We start from the raw sequence: 19,789 nt of genomic DNA, 5'->3' as shown, positions 1-19,789 counted from the left end.
TACGTGATCAGTGATCATTACATTAAAAGGGAGAAGCGGGGTTGATGATTGACTCCTCTCTTACCCAGAGTGTTTGTCAAAGGCAGGAGGCAGAAGTTCCATTTTGCTGTTCTGGTGATTGTCAAGGTTACAGCACATTTCTGTTAGCATAAAAATCTTCTCAAACAAGGTGTTTAATGGAGCAGACCTTTTTCAGGGGGAGGAAACCCTCCCTGTCAGGATAAACAGTAGAGAAAATGAGCTAGTGACCAAAATGAGCTCATCTCTGCTTTCCAAATAAAATTCATAACTGGGATTAATGTTACTTAATCTTTTTCTATAACTAAGACATTTTCCTAACAGCTGTATATATAATATATTGTATAATGTATATTATATATTATATAATAATATAATATGTATATTATATAATATACAGCTGTAATGTTATAATTATGCAATATATAATATACATAATGTTCTGTAATATTTTGGAGGGCCATAAACCATTGTAACATTGTAATATCTCGCATATCACCACCACTCCCAATTAAAAACAGTTGCAAATGCACGTCTTGGATTCTGCTTGCTAACACACTCTGGGTAAATTCAGATGACGTTTCACTGTTAAAGACTTCTCTATATAAAGCCACACTAGAGTGCTTCTAGAGTGTAGAACTCAAGAAAGTGGACAATATAAAATGGATCTTTCATGGGCTGAGAAATGGCTCAGCTGTGAAGAGTGCTGGCTGCTTTTATAGAGGAACTTATTTCATTCCCATCGGCCACAACTAATCTGTAACTCTGGTTCCAGGAGTCCTGAGGTGCTTTTCTGGCCTCCTCAGGTACTGCATGCAAGTGGTGCACAGAGTCATATTCAGGCAAATCACCCACATACACAAAATATAAGTAAAGCTTTAAAAATAAAATAAAATAAAAACATAATTGTACTTCAGTAAGTCATATGTTGCTAACCGAAAGATCAAATCCCTTTCTTCTCATAGAAGTTGTGAGTGGAGGGCTGAGGAACTGTTCAGTGATGTTTCCCTAGTATATGCAAGGCCTGCCTTCAATCCCTTGTACCACATACCAAAAGAAGGAAGTTGAGGACAGAATAATTATTACTAGAGTAGCAGGGAGGAAGGGAAGGAGGAGGGTTAATCAGTGGGATTAACCTATGTAATAGTTGGACAGGAACATGCAGTTCTGGTATGCTATTGCACAGTAGGGTGACTACAGATAATGTCGTGGTTTTTATTCTAAAAACACAGAAGAAAATATTTTGAATATTTTCACCAAAAAGAAATGATGTTTTTCGAGACGATGGGTATGTTAAATCTGCATTTAACATTACATCGTTGTATACAGATAAGAAATAACATCATGCTGGGTGTTCCAGGATGCCTCTAATCCCAGCACTCTGAAAGCAGAGCTAGATGGGTCTCTGTGAGTTCATGAGGTCAGTGTGGTCTACACAGAGAATTCCAGGCCAGCTGGAGTTACATAGTGAGATAGTGAGATCCTGCCTCAAAAAATCATTCTGTATGTAATATAGTGTTATGAATATGTTGTAGATATGCATCATTGTGCCTATATTTTACATACATAAATATATACAATTAGGCTAGTAGATGGTTTCGTGAGTAAGGCTGCATACTGCAAAGCCAGACAATCTGAGTTCAATCCCCGGAGCCCATATTGTAGAAGGAGAGAATGATACCACAAAAATGTCCTCTGACCTCCACATACCATGTACATGCTATGATACATGTAGACACACACACACATTATGCACACTAAAATAAATGTTAAAATTTAAAAACATGCAATTTTATGTTTTATGCATAAGTTTAAAGGTTAGTTTAAATTTTAAAAACCTGTGTCAGAAAACAAAAATGTGTCTGCAAGCAAGAATGTAGACAAATAAAGGTAGGCAGTGGTGGTGCACTCCTTTAAGCCCAACAGTCTGGAAGTAGAGGCAGGCAGCTCTCTGTGAGTTCAAGGCCAGTCTAGTCTACAAAGTGAGTTCCAGGTCAACCGGGGCTATTACATAGAGAAACCCTGTCTTGAAAACAAAGCAAAATGTATGTACACACCTAAGAGCAACATACATTTCTAGGGCTGTAGATCAAATTGAATATAACTAATAAAATTAGACTCACCAAGTTCCACTGTGTGACAATGTCTCAAAGCATAGTCAGCCACACAATCAAAATGAGATTATCACTGCTTTATTAAATCAGCATAGATAGGACTTGTACAAATTGCACATAGTCAACAACAAATAGATGTGCTTGCTCTACTAAAGACTAATATACAGAAAATATACAAGCAACTGTTGGTATGAGGACAGAATAAAATTCCATTGCCATTTTCATCCATCTCGTGCTTACTTTTTCCTCGCTTCATCATATACAGAGTAATATAAACAGTAGACTTTATTTCTAGAAATGCTCAAATCAGTAACTACAAATATGCATGACTACATTTACATATTCAGTTATCAAAAAGAAACTTCTAGAATATTTTGAGAAGCCTACGCCTTATGATTTCAATGATCTTTATGGATATAATTTGTTGTCTATCACATTCAAGCATCTTGAAAACTTCTTACAGGACTGTCGCTCTCAGAGAGGGGTGAGGCGCTCATCCTCTGTCGAGAAGCCATCATTAATGTGCCCTCCCTTCATGTCCAAGGGATCACAAGGGATGCCGTTTTCAATTGTGATGATGTTTTCACACTTGTCTTCTGCATCCTCCACTCCAGGTGGTCCTTTGTTGTTCCTGAAAGCACATGAAATGAGAGTGGATGAGGAAGCTTTGGATGAATATGGTCTTGTTCACAAACGTGGCAAATAGAAAGGGACATAAGAAGTTACAAATGCTGCAATAACTGCTGTGTACTTCCCAGGACGATAAAAAGACTACCAAGATAAAGATTCTGCATTAATGACATATATAAACTAATTAGAACAAGTAGTCTTATTTAAAACACTAGAATAAAAGTATAAGAATAGGTATAATATATTACTCACATATGAATTCACTTGCATATAAATTCATACAAACAAGTTGCATAAAAGAGCATGAAGAAATATATAGTGCACTGGCAACTTTTTAAAAATTAGCTCAGCCATGTAGTGGTGGTGCACTCCTTTAATCCCAGCACTTGGAGGCAGAGACCAGTGGATATCCCTGATTTCAAGGCCTATCTGGTTTCCAGAGCTAGTTTCAGAACAGCCAAGGCTATATAAAGAGACTATGTCTCAAATAAATAAATAAATAAATAGATAAATAAATAAATAAATAAATAATTAGCACTAAGCAAATTCTGTAACATATGAGATTTCAAAAGGTAATAAATCCCTCTCATGAAATTTAACAAAGTAATGTCTCACAAATGTTGAGTGAAACTCAAACTAATGAAATATCAGAAAGCCAATTCACCTGACTTTGAAGAAAAGAATTGCTACAAACGGACTGGCTTTACTCATTACCAAATAGTTGTATTCCTTGGTAAGTCTGGGTTTGGAGTCGAAAAAACAACACTTTGCTGATTCTATTTATAGCGCTCAACTGCAACTCCAAGTCATTCCAATTCGACATGGCAGAGTTAAGGGCTAGGTTTTCTGTTGTTCTGACTTCCTGTGTACCTTGCTATTCCCAATTCATCTCCTTAGTGTTTCTTCAGAGTATAGAAAGCTATACCACTGGGGCCTTGAGATATCATGAAGGACTTCCCACAGTAGTGGGAGTAACTCAGGTATCTGACAGATGAGGAGATGGCAAAGATTCCTTGATGCAGATCAGTAGGGGATTTCCTGAAACGTCCTACAAGAGAGTCAAATTTCATGTGTTTTAAGGACTATTGGGTACACAAAAGAGGAAAGAAAAGAAAGCTCTTCTTTACAGGAGAATTCTAGCTAATAAAGAATAATGGAAAGTCACTAATGCTATCACAGTCATTTCTGCTGAGGCTCATAAATGAAGACAAAACAGTTGAGAAAGTGATGCTAGAAATAAGATATTCACATGGTCTCAAAATACCCTCATAATCAACTTGTGAGATACAAAAGACTACCCATAGGTGGAAAAAAAAATGTCAAGTGCTTTCAGATGAACGCCGAGAAGATCCCAAATATTGTTTATTTTTCTGCATTCTTTCCCCTGAACCTCATAATCAAAAAATGAAAGTTTAAAGATATTTTATTAAAATAACTGTCCTGACCAGGCAGTGGTGACACATACTTTTAATCCCAGTACTCTGGAGGCACAGGCATGCAGATCTCTGAGTTCCAGGTCAGTCTGGTCTACAGAACAAGTTTCAGAACACCCAGGGGTACATAGTGAAACCCTATCTCAGAAAGACAAAAACAAACAAACAAACAAACAAACAAACAAACACCTATCCTGGACTCACTCAGAGGTAAATATTCAACTCAGGGGAATTAATGAATGTTGGAAAATGGCTGGGTGGATTGATAACAAATTTTTGGATGGTTGGATGGATGGATGGATGGATGGATGGATGGATGACTGAACAAACAAGTTGATGAGTAGATGTACAAACTAATATTGTATCAAACATTAGTCCAGTGTAGATGTTGAATGGAATCCATCATAAGTAGAAAAAAATGGGAAAGAGGGAAACAAGAAGAGAAGGAAAGAGAGGAAAGGGGGGGGACATAGGAAATTTCATGAATCTCTCGTGTTTTCTTTCAGTGGATGAAGAAAATACTCATATTTTAGCCTTAGGAGTTAGGAGTTAATATTGTTTTGACAAGTTTTGCTAATGACTTACTATATAATTTTAAATAGTTGACATTCATAATGAAAAATAAAATAGCATTCCAATTCGGTCAATTCCAATGTTACCATTTGACAGTACTTTGCTATTGTATATGCATTTATAAAATGGCACAAATAACTCTCTGGGCAATCACTAAATAGGAATTGTTGAATTTTCAACATTAACTCATAAAGATTTTGGCTTAATGCAGGGTTGGAAGTTTGGAGTTGTCTTTGAAGGTAAGCTATTGTGTTGCCTCTTCCTTGGGATGAAGACACATTACTGGCCATTCCAAATCTCAGCAATCAGCACAGATTTGGGTACATGAGACTTTAATATGATGAGAGTATCCTCCCGCTAGGTTAACTCACCCACGTTCTATAACAGACAGAAGTGATTTTTCATAAAAAATGAAATACTACTGAGAAATGTATATTTATAAATGATCCTCAAAACTGTGTAGCTTGGGCCAGCAAGGTGATCTTGTGGGTAAAAAGCACTTGCTGTGCACGTCTAATGACCTGGTGTGATCCCTGGAACCCACAAGAGAAGGAGAAGATTGACTCCTGAAGGTTGCCCTCTGACCTCCACACATACACTGTGGCCTGGACACACACAGACACACACACAACAACAACAACAACAACAACAACAACAACAATAATAACAAATACAATTTTCTTAGTCAAAACTGATGCTATGGTGTGCTCGCAGACAGGAGTCTAATACGTCTGCCCTCTGAGAGCCCCAACAAGCAGCTGAATGAGCCAGACGCAGAAACTTACACCCAACCAATGGACAGAAGCTGGGGAACCCTGTGGTTGAATTAGGGAAAGGCTGGAAGAAGCTGAGGAGGAGAGAGACCCCATAGGAAACCAGCAGTCTCAACAAACCTGGACCCCTGAGATCTCTCAGACACTGAGCCACCAACCAGGCAGCATACACCAACTGATATGAGCCCCCCAACACATATACAGCAGAGGACTGCCTGGTCTGGCCTCAGTCAGAGAAGATGCACTTAACCCTCAAGAGACTTGAGGCCCCAGGGAGTGTGGATGCCTAGCGGGGTAGGGGTGGGGGTGGGGACATCCTCTTGGAGACTTTGGAGGAGGAATGGATTGAGGAATAGTTGGAAAGCAGACCAGGAGGGGGATAACAACTGAACTGTAAAAAAAAAGATTAAAGATAATTAAAAATAAGTCCCCCCTAAAATTGTTCTTTGACTTGGAGTGAATAACAACTTTCTATAACACTAGATTTTAAACAAAGTTTGCTCTGAATTATGTCAGTCCAAATGACAAAAACCTTTTGGTAGTGGTGGTTCACATCACTAAATCTCAGCACTGAGAAGACAGAGACAAATGACATCTGTGAATTCAAAGCAGCATGGACTACAGAGTGAGTTTGAGGCCAGTCTGGGCCACATAGTAAGATTGTCTCAAAACAAAAAATCTTGGTGGATTGTTGTAATTTGAAACACATACACACACACACACACACACACACACACACACTGGTATATACTTACATACATATACATACTATCTGTGATATGGCATATATATGTACATATACATATATGTATATAAACATACTGAAATATGCAATGCAAAGGTAGTCTGAGAAGCAATGGCCAGTATATACTGGCCAGCCAGTTTCTTCTGTAAAACATAGTTTTGTGGGGTTAGAAAATAATAACAGAGAGCTAAATATGTGCAGATCAATGTGAGGGATCTGACCTCCCCTATTCCAACTACAAAGGAAGAACGAACCATCAGGCATCACAGTGAATAGGGAATAAATCAAAGAAAAATACAAACAGGAGATGTGTTTTCTTCTTCCTAAGAAGGTTCAGTTTCCAACTAGAAAGAGTCAGAGGGAAATTCTTATGGGAACCTATCAAATTGAGCTGTGTTGGAGGTAACTCAGGGACATCTTGTTTAGGGTGACCTTGGGTCCAGTTGTTCAAAGTCTTGGTGCTTCTGGGCTTCACAAACTGCAGTGTCAGGATCTTGCTAGTTGGTAGACATGATAAGCAGCTCAAAGGTTATCTAACAACTTTATAGCACTTTGTCACATTGCATTGCTTGTGCCATAATAAACTGATCCAGTACCCATGGGTTGCTCTTACTGAGGATAATAAAACTTAACTGTCTTTCTGGATTATTCTGATTTGATGTTCTGCTAAAAGCATGAGTACTTTTTTCTCGAATGGTCTGAGAAGGAAAGCTATGATGATGCTACCTCCTAGGAGATTTAAGGGTGGTTATGCCCCATAAATACAGAGAGAAGTGTCCAGAAAGAGGACACGAGAAATCTCAGGAGGTCTTTGAGGGGTACATACAGTGTGTTGTTGACCAGAATATGCTCTGTTCTGAGTATATGAATAAAAGCAGAAAGAGTATTCATGTCTCTCTTAAAAGTAGGGCCCAGGAGATAAGTCCCAAGAATAGCCAGGAAAACAACAGTTAGGACAAATATATTTTTTAAACAAGACAGAACTAATTATTGGCAATTAGAACAATCTTAATGATCCATCTAAACAATTCCTAAGGAAAATGTCATTGTTGCTGGAATGACTTAGTGGACTTTGCAGTATAGTGCCTGGCAACTCCCTAATCATGCATCACAGTAGTCAAGTTCTTTAATATTAGTCAATAATATTATTCCAGTAAGTAATTATTCCAATAATATTGTAATAATAATTATAAGAGTCTATGGCATAAGTCTCACTAGATACTTTTTATGTGTAATCTTACTGAGTTCTTGCTACAATGTGGTACAGATTTTATTATTCTTGTTTTTCAGATGATGAAGACTGAGTTTCAAATATATGTAGTGACTTTTCTTTCAGAGTGGAAGATGATTCATGAAAGGAGCTGGCCTAGAACACTATTTTAGACACACCAGCCTCTACCCAAAACACACTGACTACTGCATGTATATTTTTTATTTCTTTATTAATGATTCATTCTGTGATAGGAGCTTTCTTGCTGATCACAGAAGACAGGAACATAGATAACAGAGATGGGCCCTGCCTACAAGGTGATCATAGTCTGGTTCTTAGTAATGCAGCAAGGCCAAGGACTTAAGACATAGAACCCTAGCTAATGTTCACACCTGAGCAGAATCATTACTAAATGTGCTTGGCTTGTTTCTAGTTATTCTTCTTTTCCTGTAAGGTCAGTGGCAAATCAAAGTGTATTTGAGTTTCTTTAAATCCTCTCTTGTACAAAGCTATAATTCTCCCAATAGTTTCACATATTACAACTGGACATTCAAGCCCAATGTAGTGACTCATGACTTTAATCCCAACACTCAGGAGACAGAGGCAGACAGAGCTCTGTGAGTCGGAGGCCAGCCTGGTCTACATGGTGAGTTCCAGTACAGCCAAAGCTACATAGTGAGACCCTGTCTCAGAAAACAAATGAACGAACTTCATATTCTTTTTTTTTTTTTTTTGCCAAGCTGTGACTGTTTATTAACTGACCAGATTACAAAAATACCACGGGCAACACCTTAGTTCATCCGTCTAATAAGCCTGTTGATCTGGTCTTCCCTGTTGCCAGCGTCTCCACCTTCTACAAAGTGAGTTGTCTTCTTCTTCATTCCACCTCGTGGGGAAGATAATTTGAAAGGCCACAGGAAGTTATTTGCTTCCTTGAAGCGTTTCCCAACTGTATAGATCTCATGAATTAGATCCTCCATGCAGATGATGCCAAATTTACCAAGAGACCGAGCAATCAAGGAATTATCCGTCAAGGCAATCCGCTTCTTATTGATTTTGCCATAGCCTCGCTTGTAGATGAGCTCATTTACTGACTTCAGGTTGGGGTACCCCCATGCAATGTACGGTTCCACGATCCTCAGCATGTTAATGGAAGCCTTGTTGAGCTTAACAAAGGTGCCATTGAAGATCTGTCGAAGACGAAGGAGCTGCAGTACCTTGCGGACCTTTGGGCTTACTCCATTAATGCCTCGAATTCTGATGACAAACGCCAATTTTGGTTCTGCAGGCACATAGAAGTTCCCAGCTTTCCTTGCCATCCGGGCCATCCGAATCTCAGTCCGGTACATCTGCCTGTACTCCTTGTGATAGTGCTTTGCCTTCTCATAGATGAGCTTCCTCCTTGCCTTTCGGAGTGTCTTCAGGGCAAACGTCTTCCTCAGACGCTTCACCTTCAACTCTGCGAAATTCCTTCGCTTTTTCTTAAGGGTTTCTGGCACAGCCGGAACCTTCTTCTTAAGAGTTTTTGGCACAGCAGGAACCTTTTTCTTATGGGTTTCTGGCACACGGGCAACCTTCTTTTTCTTCTCTGGAACAGCCTCCATGGTTCCAGCCGGAAAAGGAGAGAAAGGTGGCGCATGCGCAGTCTCCTTAAAGGTCTGCGAGCGCGAAGACCCACGCCTTATAGCTGTCCTGAGATAAGCCGGAAAATAATCTAGAGTTGAGAACTCACTTTGCAGGCGCAAAATTAACAACAGTTGGGCTTAGTCACGGCCAATCAACTTTATGGTAAAACTCATTAGAAAACAAATGCATGGAGCACATTTTTTTTTTTTTAATGACTAGAACGGGGACACCTTGTTAGCTCTGGGCTCAATTCCCCAGGTTGCGTTGACAACCTTAGCGACCAGCTCTGAGGAATCGTTGGATCCTAAAGCCGAACTTCATATTCTTGTAAATCGTGTTACAAATAAAACTGTAAACCAATTGAGAAATTTCTTGCTAATTGTTTTTCCTTGCTGTGTTTAGAAATGTACCTGTTTAAGGGGGCCTCAGAATGTCCCTCTCCCTCCGTGAGAGGATTTACACACAGTTAAGGATTGCTACAGGAGTGAAAGATGATTTCCTCAGTGGTGTGGCCATTGGCAAGTTGCTGACGCTCCTGTAAAGAACCTTTCACCTGTGTTCCTGTAAGTAACCCCAGTGAAACTCATTAGGTCACTGTCCCTTCCCCCATAGAAAAGACACCGAAGTAAAGGGGAGACTAGTTGTCAGGTATTATATCCCTATTGTAGGTGGGGAAATCGAGACACATGGAAATTAGGTAACTTGATTAGGTTCACATATGTAAGTCCCACAGTATTTGAGTTTACCTAGTTTGAACTCTAGCCCACACAACCTAGCAGTTCTGAGTGATCAACGTAATGCTGCCATTAACAAAACTAACAGATTAACACATTGCTGGAGATATCTCCTCATTGGTAAGTCTAACTATGCATCCATCTTAGACAACTTTAGCATCCCTCTCCATAGAAGCAGAACAGTAGCTCAAAGAACCATGTAGCCCCTTCAGGTCTTCTCAGTCTCAGTTTATGAGTTTGGAAGACAAAACTTTGTTCATTATTATTTAACATATAGATGGGTTGGTTAAACATTTCTTTTAAAAATCTTTCATTGCATGTATTTATGTATCTAGTATAAGCATGTGTGAATGGGTGTTTGTGGGCCATGGTATGAGTGTGGAAGTCGAAAGGCAACTTGCAAGAATCTGTTCTCTTCTTCTAGCATATGGGTTCCAGGGATCGAGCTTAGGTCATTTCCTTTTACCTTCTGAACTCTCTCTGTTGACCCAAGTTAGACATTTCATTAGCTTTCTTCCTCAAGGCTGAAAAAGAAATGTCTACCTTTCCTATGATTATAACAAGTTTTCAGACCAGGCATGGTCACACATACCTGTAATCTCACTATCTGGGAGGCAAAGTCGGGCTGATCAATAGTTCAAGATCATCCTCAGCCATATAATTAATTCTACGCCAGTCTGGGCAATATGAGACCCTGTCTCCAGAAGATGGAGTCATAGGCTTTCCCCCACTTCAAACTGTACCGTCTCCTAATCTTTGAAACAATAATTAACCAAAGAGAAAAATCACCACAGATAGTATCAAACTTGAAACACAGAAACAATTTGGCTCTGGGAGGTTGTCATAATTGTCCTGTCTGTATTTGATAATTGTTGATACTTTCCAGGTTTACACAAGACATTTGTCCATCTGTTTTCCTAGTTTGGATGTGAAATGAATTTGTGAAGGCAGAGTTGTAACAACAGCCTCGCTTCTCCTAGGCAACAGATTATGATAGTACACAGCCAATTATTATATTACTGCCGAATCTGTTTGGAAGGAGATTGCTGATCCCATCACAAACCAGCTGAAAGACCAGCAAATGGCAAGATGGTAAAAATAAAAGTAACAGCTAACACTGGCTGAGCACTCGCTGTATGCCAGATAGTGCTCTAAGCACTCTCTTGTACTGAGTCTTTTAACCTATGAAGTTAATTATTTCCAGTACACTTAGCTTATCAGTCAAGAAAAGTTATCTATGTGCAACCAGCAAAGGTAAATTTAAGCAGAATGACTAAGAGCACAAAGCCATATTCTCCTCCCAAACTCCGTTTCCCTGCCTCTTTATTTGTACTCGCATACAGCTAATGGGTTCCATGTGAGAGTGCAATGTAAGGGATCAATACTTCAAACCTAAGCAGTTCATCTCCTGAATCTAGCCTTTTTTTAACTCCTGCATTATATTGTACTAATAAGGAAATTGGGAATCAAGCAAATGACGTCAATTCACAGAGGTTTTACCTCATTTGGATCCACGAAGTATAACCATCTCAGAATGAGCACAACTTTAAAGAGCTAAGTGTGGATTTTCAAATATTGTAAGAGAATGTGTCTTGATATTCTAAGACCCAAAATAAATGCACGTGCCATGGCAAATAAGTCAGCAGTTCATGTCACGATCACTCAGAAGAATCAAGCAAGTACCACTTGATCCTAATCTTTGGGCTTAGTTTAAAGCACATTTATACCATAGTGTTACCATTTGTGGGGAAAATGGAAATAGTTGAAACTTAAAATGCTTCTGTTAGTAGCCAGGGAAGCACACAGGAAAAGTAGTAAATGTGAGGAGAGGCATTTAATCCAACACATACTTGATCAAACACACCCCACAGATCCCAACTGTATGTCAACCCTCTCACAAACCATGTCCCTGTGGTTTTAGAATGTATGTCCCCATGAGTGCCACTTCACAGACTTTTTCCTGTCTCTTTATCAGAAATGAAGGTTTAGACAGGTGTAGACAGATTTAGGGAAGGATTAATTGGGGAGGGGGCTGGAAAGATGTCTCCAATTTTAAGAGTGTGTACTGCTCTAACAGAGGGCTAGAGTTTGGTCCCTAGCACCACATCAGGTGGTTTGCCATTGCTTAGAACTCAAGCCCCAGGAGGATCTATCTCTAGCATCTTCAGGCTTCTACTCATGTGTACATATCACCCCCACATGCACATAATTTACAACCATATTTTTTAATTGAGGAAGTTCTTGTTTTCCTCTCTGAATTAGAGAGATTTAAAAACAAAAAATATATTCTCCTTTTATCATGCTGATAAATTTCTTCTCCTCTCCTTGCTGCTCCTTCAGTAACTGCCACTGATCTGAAATCCCCCTTGGAAGCAATATTAATAACAGACATTAACTCAGCTTGTCTCAACTGAATGCAAGATAATGAACTCAAGAAACTGGACCCTTCATGTAAGCTGGTAAATTGAGTATTTTAAAAGTAAAGAAATTAAGACAACCTGGGCAATATCAAAATGTATTTCTTTCAAGTATTCTAATTTAGTGAATCTGAAAGTCAGACGAAAAAACTACACTTTATAAACAAGTGTTCCAGGCCGTCCTCACTCAGGGAGTTGGTTCAAAAGCCACAAGCAACAGGGTCCTCTCCAACAACAAACACACAAGGGACCAGTATCCATTAGTAGAAGAGAAGACTGGTACAGCCAGGGCATCTGGAACTGGAGTTTGGCCTACAGGCCCCAGGCCAGCAATGGTAGGAAGGCCTTAAAATATTTGTGCAACAATGGATGTTTGCATGTGGATTACTACCAAAAACTTAACTCCACCCATGCAAAAAGTGTCCTTTTCTCTGTATATCCTGCATACAAAATTACAACATAGAACTTTACACAGCCTAGAGTCATCTGAGAGGATAAACCTCAAGGAACTGCCTTTATCAGGTTTATCTGTGGGTATTCATGTCTGTGAGGGACTGTCTTGATTATTAATTCATATGAGAAGACTCAGCCCACTCTGGCCAGCATTGTTCCTCAGAGAGATGGTTCTGAGCCATATAAGAAAGCTAGCTAAGCATGATCCTAAAAATAAACCACAGTGTGAGCCAGCAGGTAGCATTCCCCCATGATCCTTCCCTGTGAGTTTGTGCCCTGACCCTGAATTCCCTCCATGATGGACTGTAACCTGTAAGAGGAAATAAATGTTTTCCTCTCCTATGTTGCTTTTGGTCAGTGTTCTAGCATAGCAATGGAAAGGAAACTAGAACATAGAAGTTAAGCTGTAGTCTGGATATGAAACAGTCTTATAGTATACAATGGAGGAAAACCAGTGGGGTTGTTTATTGGGAAAAGGTGCTTATTATGCAAACCTGAAGACCTGAGTTTGAGATCTTGGGCCCACATATAGGGGAGAGGAGAAAAATGAATGCATAAAGTTGTCCTCTAACACACACGGGGGGGGGGGGACATATACAAACATAAGAATAATAAAGAGAATAGAATAAGGTACAATACAATAGAGGAAAATAGTAATGAAAAGAACCTCATTAAATAAGAGACACTGGATTCTAAAACCATCAAAAGGGATAAAATTGAAATAGCTATATTGTAAGTCATGACTTAGGTAAGTTTTAGGCATTACCTTAAACCAGTCATAAGAAAGTAAGAAATATTCCTTAAACCATTCATTCTCAGGGCGTTGGAGAGATGGCTCAGAGGTTAAGAATACTGACTGTTCTCCCAGAGGTTCTGAATTCAATTCTTAGCAACCACATGGTGGCTCACAACCATCTGTAATGGGATCTGATGCCCTTTTCTGGTGTGTCTGAAGAGATGGACAGTGTACTCACATACATAAAATAAATCTTGAAAAACAAATTTATTCTGAACAGCCTACCTTCTGCGTTGCCGGATTCCAGATAGAACCAGTAGTGCAATTGCAACTGTAACGATGCAAAATATCACACCGAATACAATAATCCAAACAGGCACAGATGGATCCATCGGGGGCGCAAGAGTGGAAGGAATTTTTAAAAATTCCAGAGTATGATCATCCAAAAAGAATGCACTGTTGATCCGGTTTCTATTCATTCTAAAAGACAATGATAATTTTAGAAAAGGAAGTAAGATCAGAGTAAAAACAGACCTATCTCCCCACTGCTGTACATCAGGATCTTTGAACTCTGCCCCTACCCCATTTTATTTCTTGATATTTGAATGAATGACAGGACTTTAAGGTGGCTTACATAAAGACCAGCTGTTTCTTTAAAATAAAATATTTTTAAAAGTGCTTCTGTGTGACTATACGAAATGACTGCTCAGGAGCCCAAAAGTCTAAAGGCATATGAAAGCAAATGTTTTTGTTTTCCTGTGGGAAGGGAAATCTCAGTGTTGGTTTAAGAGTCAGACAGTTAGGTTGGGAGTGAAGCATTCTTTTGCTTTGTTTTGTTTTTGTTTGGAGACAGGGTTTTGCTGTGTAGATCTGGCTATCCTGAAACTCACTCTTTGATCAGGCTGAGCAGAACTGAGAGATCTGCCTGCTTTGCCTGCCTTCCAAGTGCTGGGATCAAAGTCGTGCACCACCATCACCAGGCTGCAGATTTTGTTTGATAATTGTATACTTTGCATGCACCTGATTTTTGACTAGCTGTAATTCAAATACTTGGTAGGCACATTTGGCTGGCAGCACTGGGACTGGTCTAAAGCAGTGGCTTGAAAATCTCTGCAGCCCAGCATCTAGCCATCAGGAAAGATCTCCATCAGCAAATAAAACTCTATGCTAAGGTTAGAGGATGTTGTTCAGTGGTACATCTCCACACAGTATGCACAAAGCTGAGTTCTGTCTCCAGAATCATAAACTCACAAATCCATGCTCTAGCATGATCATTCATAGACAGGAAAGAGCCCCCAGTGGCAAAAGGATAATTTAAATGTAATGTTAGCAAATTGTAGAATGTTCTCCTTTTTAATCATCTAATCTTTTTAAATGTATGTGTGTGTCTGTGTGTGTCTGTGTGTGTGTCTGTGTATGTGTGTGTGTGTGTGTGTGTGTGTGTGTGTGTGAGCACACGTGCACGAATCCCAGGTGCACACGGAGGTCATGGAGAACAATCTCAGATGTCAGTTCTCACCTTCCATCTTCTTTGAAACGGGGTCACTTTTTTACTTGCTACAAAATAGGCCAGCTGCCCTATGTGCTTCCCTAGGTTCTGCTTCCCATCTTGATATACGAACCCTGGGATGACTGACATGGGCCACCATGCTGGTTCTGGGCATCCAAATTCAGGTCCTTATGCTTTGCAGCAAGAGCTTTACTCGCTGAACCATCTCCCCAACCCTCATAATCGAATCCTATTGAAGTGTGAGAATGAAAACCTTTCCCCAAAATAATGAACATCATTGCTGAGCTATGACTGGGAGGAAAAAAAATTGTTCTCAACCCACTCCATCTCCCTGCCTCATTAACCCTTTGCTGCTATTTTGGTTCACACCAGGAACATACTCTGTCACCTCTCAGGTAGACTGGAAGTTCTAGTCAGGTACAGATACACCTCCACCACTGGACTCCTCCCACTAGGGATCAGACAAGATTTAGCCAAGACCTGAGTTTAATCACGTCAGTCTTCACAAAAGAGCTATAATAGACACTTTTAGAACCAGTTGTTCATGTCCACACCTCAGTCCATACATGTGACTACTCTAGTGCAGACTTTAAAATTACCATGAAAATAGCAACAAATAGAATAAATATGATCTTAGTATGTCATCTGCATGTATAAAATGTCCAGTGAGACCCATTATTTTGTTCAATTGATATATGTTAATAAAGTTTAATTCAACTTTTAAAAATCACTCTAGATAGGGTAGCAACTTTGGGTTTGGCTCTTGATGCTTTCTGAGTTAATGTTTCAATAAGGGTGCACAACTGATATTTGAGGTCAAATAATTTTTAAGGGTGGTTCTGTCCTATACATAGTAGGGTGGATAGCAACATTCCTAGCATCTGCCTGCTTAGCATGGGTGGTGCCTCCTTCTCGAGCAGTTGTGACAAGAAAAACGTGTCCAAACATTGCCAACCATTTGTTTTCTTGAAGGCAAATTGCTACTGGATGAAAATTACTGATCTACACCAATCTCTGTTGGAAATGAAGTGAATGAATACTTGACACGTTAATCAGTGCATCATGTGTGGAGTGGAATGAGATCTCTTCAGTATCTATGGAAACAAATGAGCTCATCAGGGAACTGATAGATGGATCAGTGAACAGCATACATGGGGAGGATTACCTTATGGCTGACTGTACTTCAGCTGCAGGAAGAGTATGATTTTTGGAAGGATCTGTGACCACAAACCAGAATGACACCCTCTGGGTTACATTGCAAAGCAGGACATGGGAAATTCTGCGGAGATGGGAGAAATGTGTTATAAGAATATCACCATAAATGGCATGAAACAACTCACTCTAATGTGATTACCATCACACAAGGGATCTTAAATACGTGTGAGAAGTCATTTCTACCATTAGAAAGAATGTCTTAATGTCTTTAATCCCAGTACTTTGGAGGCAGAGGCAGGTAGATCTCTGTGAGTTCGAGGCCAGCCTAGTCTACAGAGTGACTTCTCAGATAGCCAGAGCTAGACAGAGACCCTGTCTTTTAGGAAAAATAAAAGAAGATAAAAATTCAGTTTATGAATGGATTTGAGGTCTGCTCCATAGGAGGAAACACATTCCTAGTACTGCAAATCTGACTAAGAACCCTTGATGGGGAAGCTCACAAGTCCCAGGGGTGAACTTACTCCTCTTATAGACACAATACCAACGCCTAAATACTCCTAAATAGAAGTTACTACTAAACAGACACAGTGACAACTGCTCTCTAAATTTGTAGTTCTACACCCATGGATCATACCCATAGAGTATACCCATAGATTAGTGTAGCTCTCAGACCTCACCAAGAGAAGTTTCTTTGTGCAATGAATAGCTGTTAATGCAGAAACTCACAATTGCAGAAAGTACAGAGAATTCATGTGAGTAGAATGCTTAACCACAAGGGGATATCTCCATCACCTTCACCCTGGGGCTCAGGGGCTATAGAGGAAGAAGGAGCAGAAAGACTGTAAGAGGTAAGGGAGGGCTGGAACAAAACAGTAACTTCTGGACATGACAGGACTTCTGTGCTCATGAAGTTATGATAGCTGTGTTTGCCTGAACAAAACTGGACAAGATGGAGCCAATCAGACTTCTAACACGGATTGGGAGAAGCTCACAGACCCCTATGTCTAACAGAGGTGCTATCGGTAAGTTGAAAACTTCTAGAAGAGGGAGAATCAATTTTCTTTAATGCTATGGCCTTTGGTAGGTTAATCACATAGCAGGGTGTCTCTACACTGTGAGTTTACAGGCAACGCACAAACTGGACTTGGTTTTGTTTGTAAAAGACACAAAGTTGAGAAGGGGTGGGGATGTGAGAGTGGATCTGGGAGGAGCTAGAGGGAGACGCAGGGATGGGGTGGTGGTAACAATAATCGAAACACATGACAGAAAATTTTCAAAGAGGCCAGCTGGTGGTGGCACATGGCCTTAAATCCCAGCATTTGGGAGGCAGAGGCAGGTGGGTCCCTGAGTTCGAGGCCAGCCTGGTTCACACAGTGAGTTCCAGGACAGCCAGGGCTATACAGAAAAACTCTGTCTCGAAAAAAAAAAAAGCCAAAATAAGCAACAAAAAAGGAAAAGAAATTCCACAATCATATACTTGGGGATCACTCCTTAAACGATATGCCCCCCCCCCCAAAAAAAAAGTGTGATTTGGAAGTAGAGAGCATGAGAGGAGTTCACTGCTCATCACCTAGAGGCTGACAGCCCCCCTGCTTCCTCAGCATGTGGCCTCTGTCTCAGTGTTTTCTCATCAAGTCTGCAGATGGCCTGTCCATTATCTCCCAGCAAAAGCTGCTGGCCACTCTTCATTTAATGGCTGCTCTATCTCTCCTCGTCTCTCCCTACAGCAGTATTGGGATCATCAGGGGGTGCCTTCCAAATGTGCCTTGGAGGGTAAAGTTCACAAGAAGAGTGAGCAGGCCCCCAAACGCAAGTGCTACAATCCCCAGCAACTCTTGACCCTTAAATCTTTAGTCACATAGTTTTCACCTGAAAATTAAAAGTGGAATACGCTCTATTCTCTACATATGGGTAAAAAGAGAACATAAGTGAAAAGAGAAACAATGTTAGTGTTCAAAGAAATGAAAATCTTTACAGGATGGATGAAAGCTATAAGTTATGGGAGGGGCCACAAGGCTGGTACTACAATGTCAATCCTACATGCTGTTAGCCATTTCCTAAAGAAGAAAATCGCAAAGGCATGAATGTGTGCCATGAGCATCCATTCCACAAGGACAACACACACATCCATCACCTTCATGGAAGAGATCAGAATCATGCTTTTCTTTACAAGAATATTCAAGCCTATAATACTGAAAGCTAGCAGTCCTTCAGCCAGAAGCTATGTGTGGAAAATTGTCTCTTTTCTTCCTTTAGGTGTCACATACAAAAGTAGAAGCAAGTGTCCCTCTGCCCAGAGCTAAGTGTCTGGGACCAACAATGGAAAGTAGAAAGGATATGCTCCTTTGTCTTTCATGCAGCATCAGTTCTAGCTGCGGCTCCTATACCCCAAGATGGCCTCTTGCCAGCAGGTTCCAATCTGGAAGGTTGGGAGCTAAGGGCAAAGGTTCAAAGTGGGCCCCTTGCCCTCAGGTATGGCCCATGCAGGTTCTTCCTAACAGTATAGGGTTGTGTGTTCCCTTTATCATCTAAGTCAGTGTTTCTCAACCTTTGGGGTGTGACCCTTTGGGGGGTCCATATCAGATATTTACATTACAATTTATATCAGTAGCAAAATTATAGCTATTCAGTAGTAACAAAAATAATTTTATGGTTGGGGATCTCCACAACATGAGGAACTATGTTAAGGGGTTGCCACATTAAGAAGGTTGAGAACCACTGATAAGCAGTAGCGGCCTCTAATAGCATTGTCTATGGTCACCGTCCTGGAAGTCAGGTAAGCAGAAGGTTCCTGGCCTCCTTTGTGCTTTTCCTGTGCCCTAAGCCCAACCATCCTAGTCCTCTGTGCTTCACTGGCCAAGTCGTCAGTTGTGGAAAGGGAGACTGCTTACTCAAGAGCTCCCATCCATCTGCCCCCCGCCCAAGATGGGCAACTGAGTAGGCGCTGGCTCAGGCACCTGGACAGAAATCCAGGTGAGCAGAGGGTCTTGCAGTGACACTTTGCCAGAATCCAGGGACTCCTCTCAGGCTCACACCTGAATTCTGCGATCAGGATCTGGAATCCGAGGTCCACTTGCCTCAACTTCACCAGAGTCCTCAGAAAGCCACCCCACTCTGCTCCATGTCCAAGCTAAGGTCCTCAGAGGCTGCCCCTGCAGTTTCACCAAAAGACTGATTGTGCTTGCCTTATGAGAAGAAAACAGAACCCCAAGACCAGGCCATCTGCCTTCAAGCCAATCACCAGAAACAGAGTGGCCATATAGAGTATTAAGTGTTTATCATCTTTTTTTCTGAGATTATCATTTATTTTTCTCTAGGGCTACAGCATGGTCTTCTGCAAGAGGTACTGTTGAGGCTTGGAACCAGATTACGTAGTGTGCCTGAAGGGAAGCAGCATTCTTGGGGTCTCAAGCAGTAGACAACAGTAGTGACAACCAATAAGGTCTCCAGGCATTTCAGTAATCATTGGGACAAGAAGCCAAAAAGTAACAATAGATAAATAAATAAAGCACTAGCTGAAACCACAAACCAATTCTGACCTCTGCTGGCAAGAAACTGTCAAGCTTAGTCTTCCAAAATGTGTATGTGTCGCTCGGTAGGAGGTAGGACATGTTCTCTCTCTCTCTCTCTCTCTCTCTCTCTCTCTCTCTCTCTCTCTCTCT

General features: G+C 40.5%; 2 protein-coding genes across 2 annotated transcripts in view; both read right to left on the bottom strand.

Moving 5' to 3' along the window:
• Positions 1-2,606: 2,606 nt before the first annotated feature.
• Cltrn (collectrin, amino acid transport regulator) overlaps positions 2,607-19,789 on the bottom strand; it is a 28,701-nt gene continuing 11,518 nt past the window's right edge. Inside the window, exons 4-6 of the mRNA XM_028762138.1 lie at positions 16,138-16,251; positions 13,748-13,942; positions 2,607-2,763 (exon numbers count right to left, since the gene is read on the bottom strand). Of these exons, the coding sequence (XP_028617971.1) occupies positions 2,607-2,763; positions 13,748-13,942; positions 16,138-16,251 (466 nt within the window). The remainder of the gene's footprint in view (positions 2,764-13,747; positions 13,943-16,137; positions 16,252-19,789) is intronic.
• Positions 8,215-9,100, bottom strand: LOC114616702 (60S ribosomal protein L7). The gene has a single exon (XM_028762137.1). It carries the CDS (start codon positions 9,098-9,100, stop codon positions 8,288-8,290), a length of 813 nt encoding a protein of 270 aa, XP_028617970.1. The 3' UTR covers positions 8,215-8,287.

This window comes from Grammomys surdaster, unplaced genomic scaffold (genome assembly GCF_004785775.1).
Source record: "Grammomys surdaster isolate TR1022 unplaced genomic scaffold, NIH_TR_1.0 131, whole genome shotgun sequence".
NCBI classification, from domain to species: Eukaryota; Metazoa; Chordata; class Mammalia; order Rodentia; family Muridae; genus Grammomys; species Grammomys surdaster.
Note: the sequence above shows the minus strand (reverse complement) of the source record. Positions and strands in the feature narration are given on the sequence as shown.

Coding starts and splice junctions, on each gene's coding strand:
- LOC114616702 (XM_028762137.1), bottom strand. CDS start 9,100: ATGGAGGCTGTTCCAGAGAAGAAAAAGAAGGTTGCCCGTGTGCCAGAA.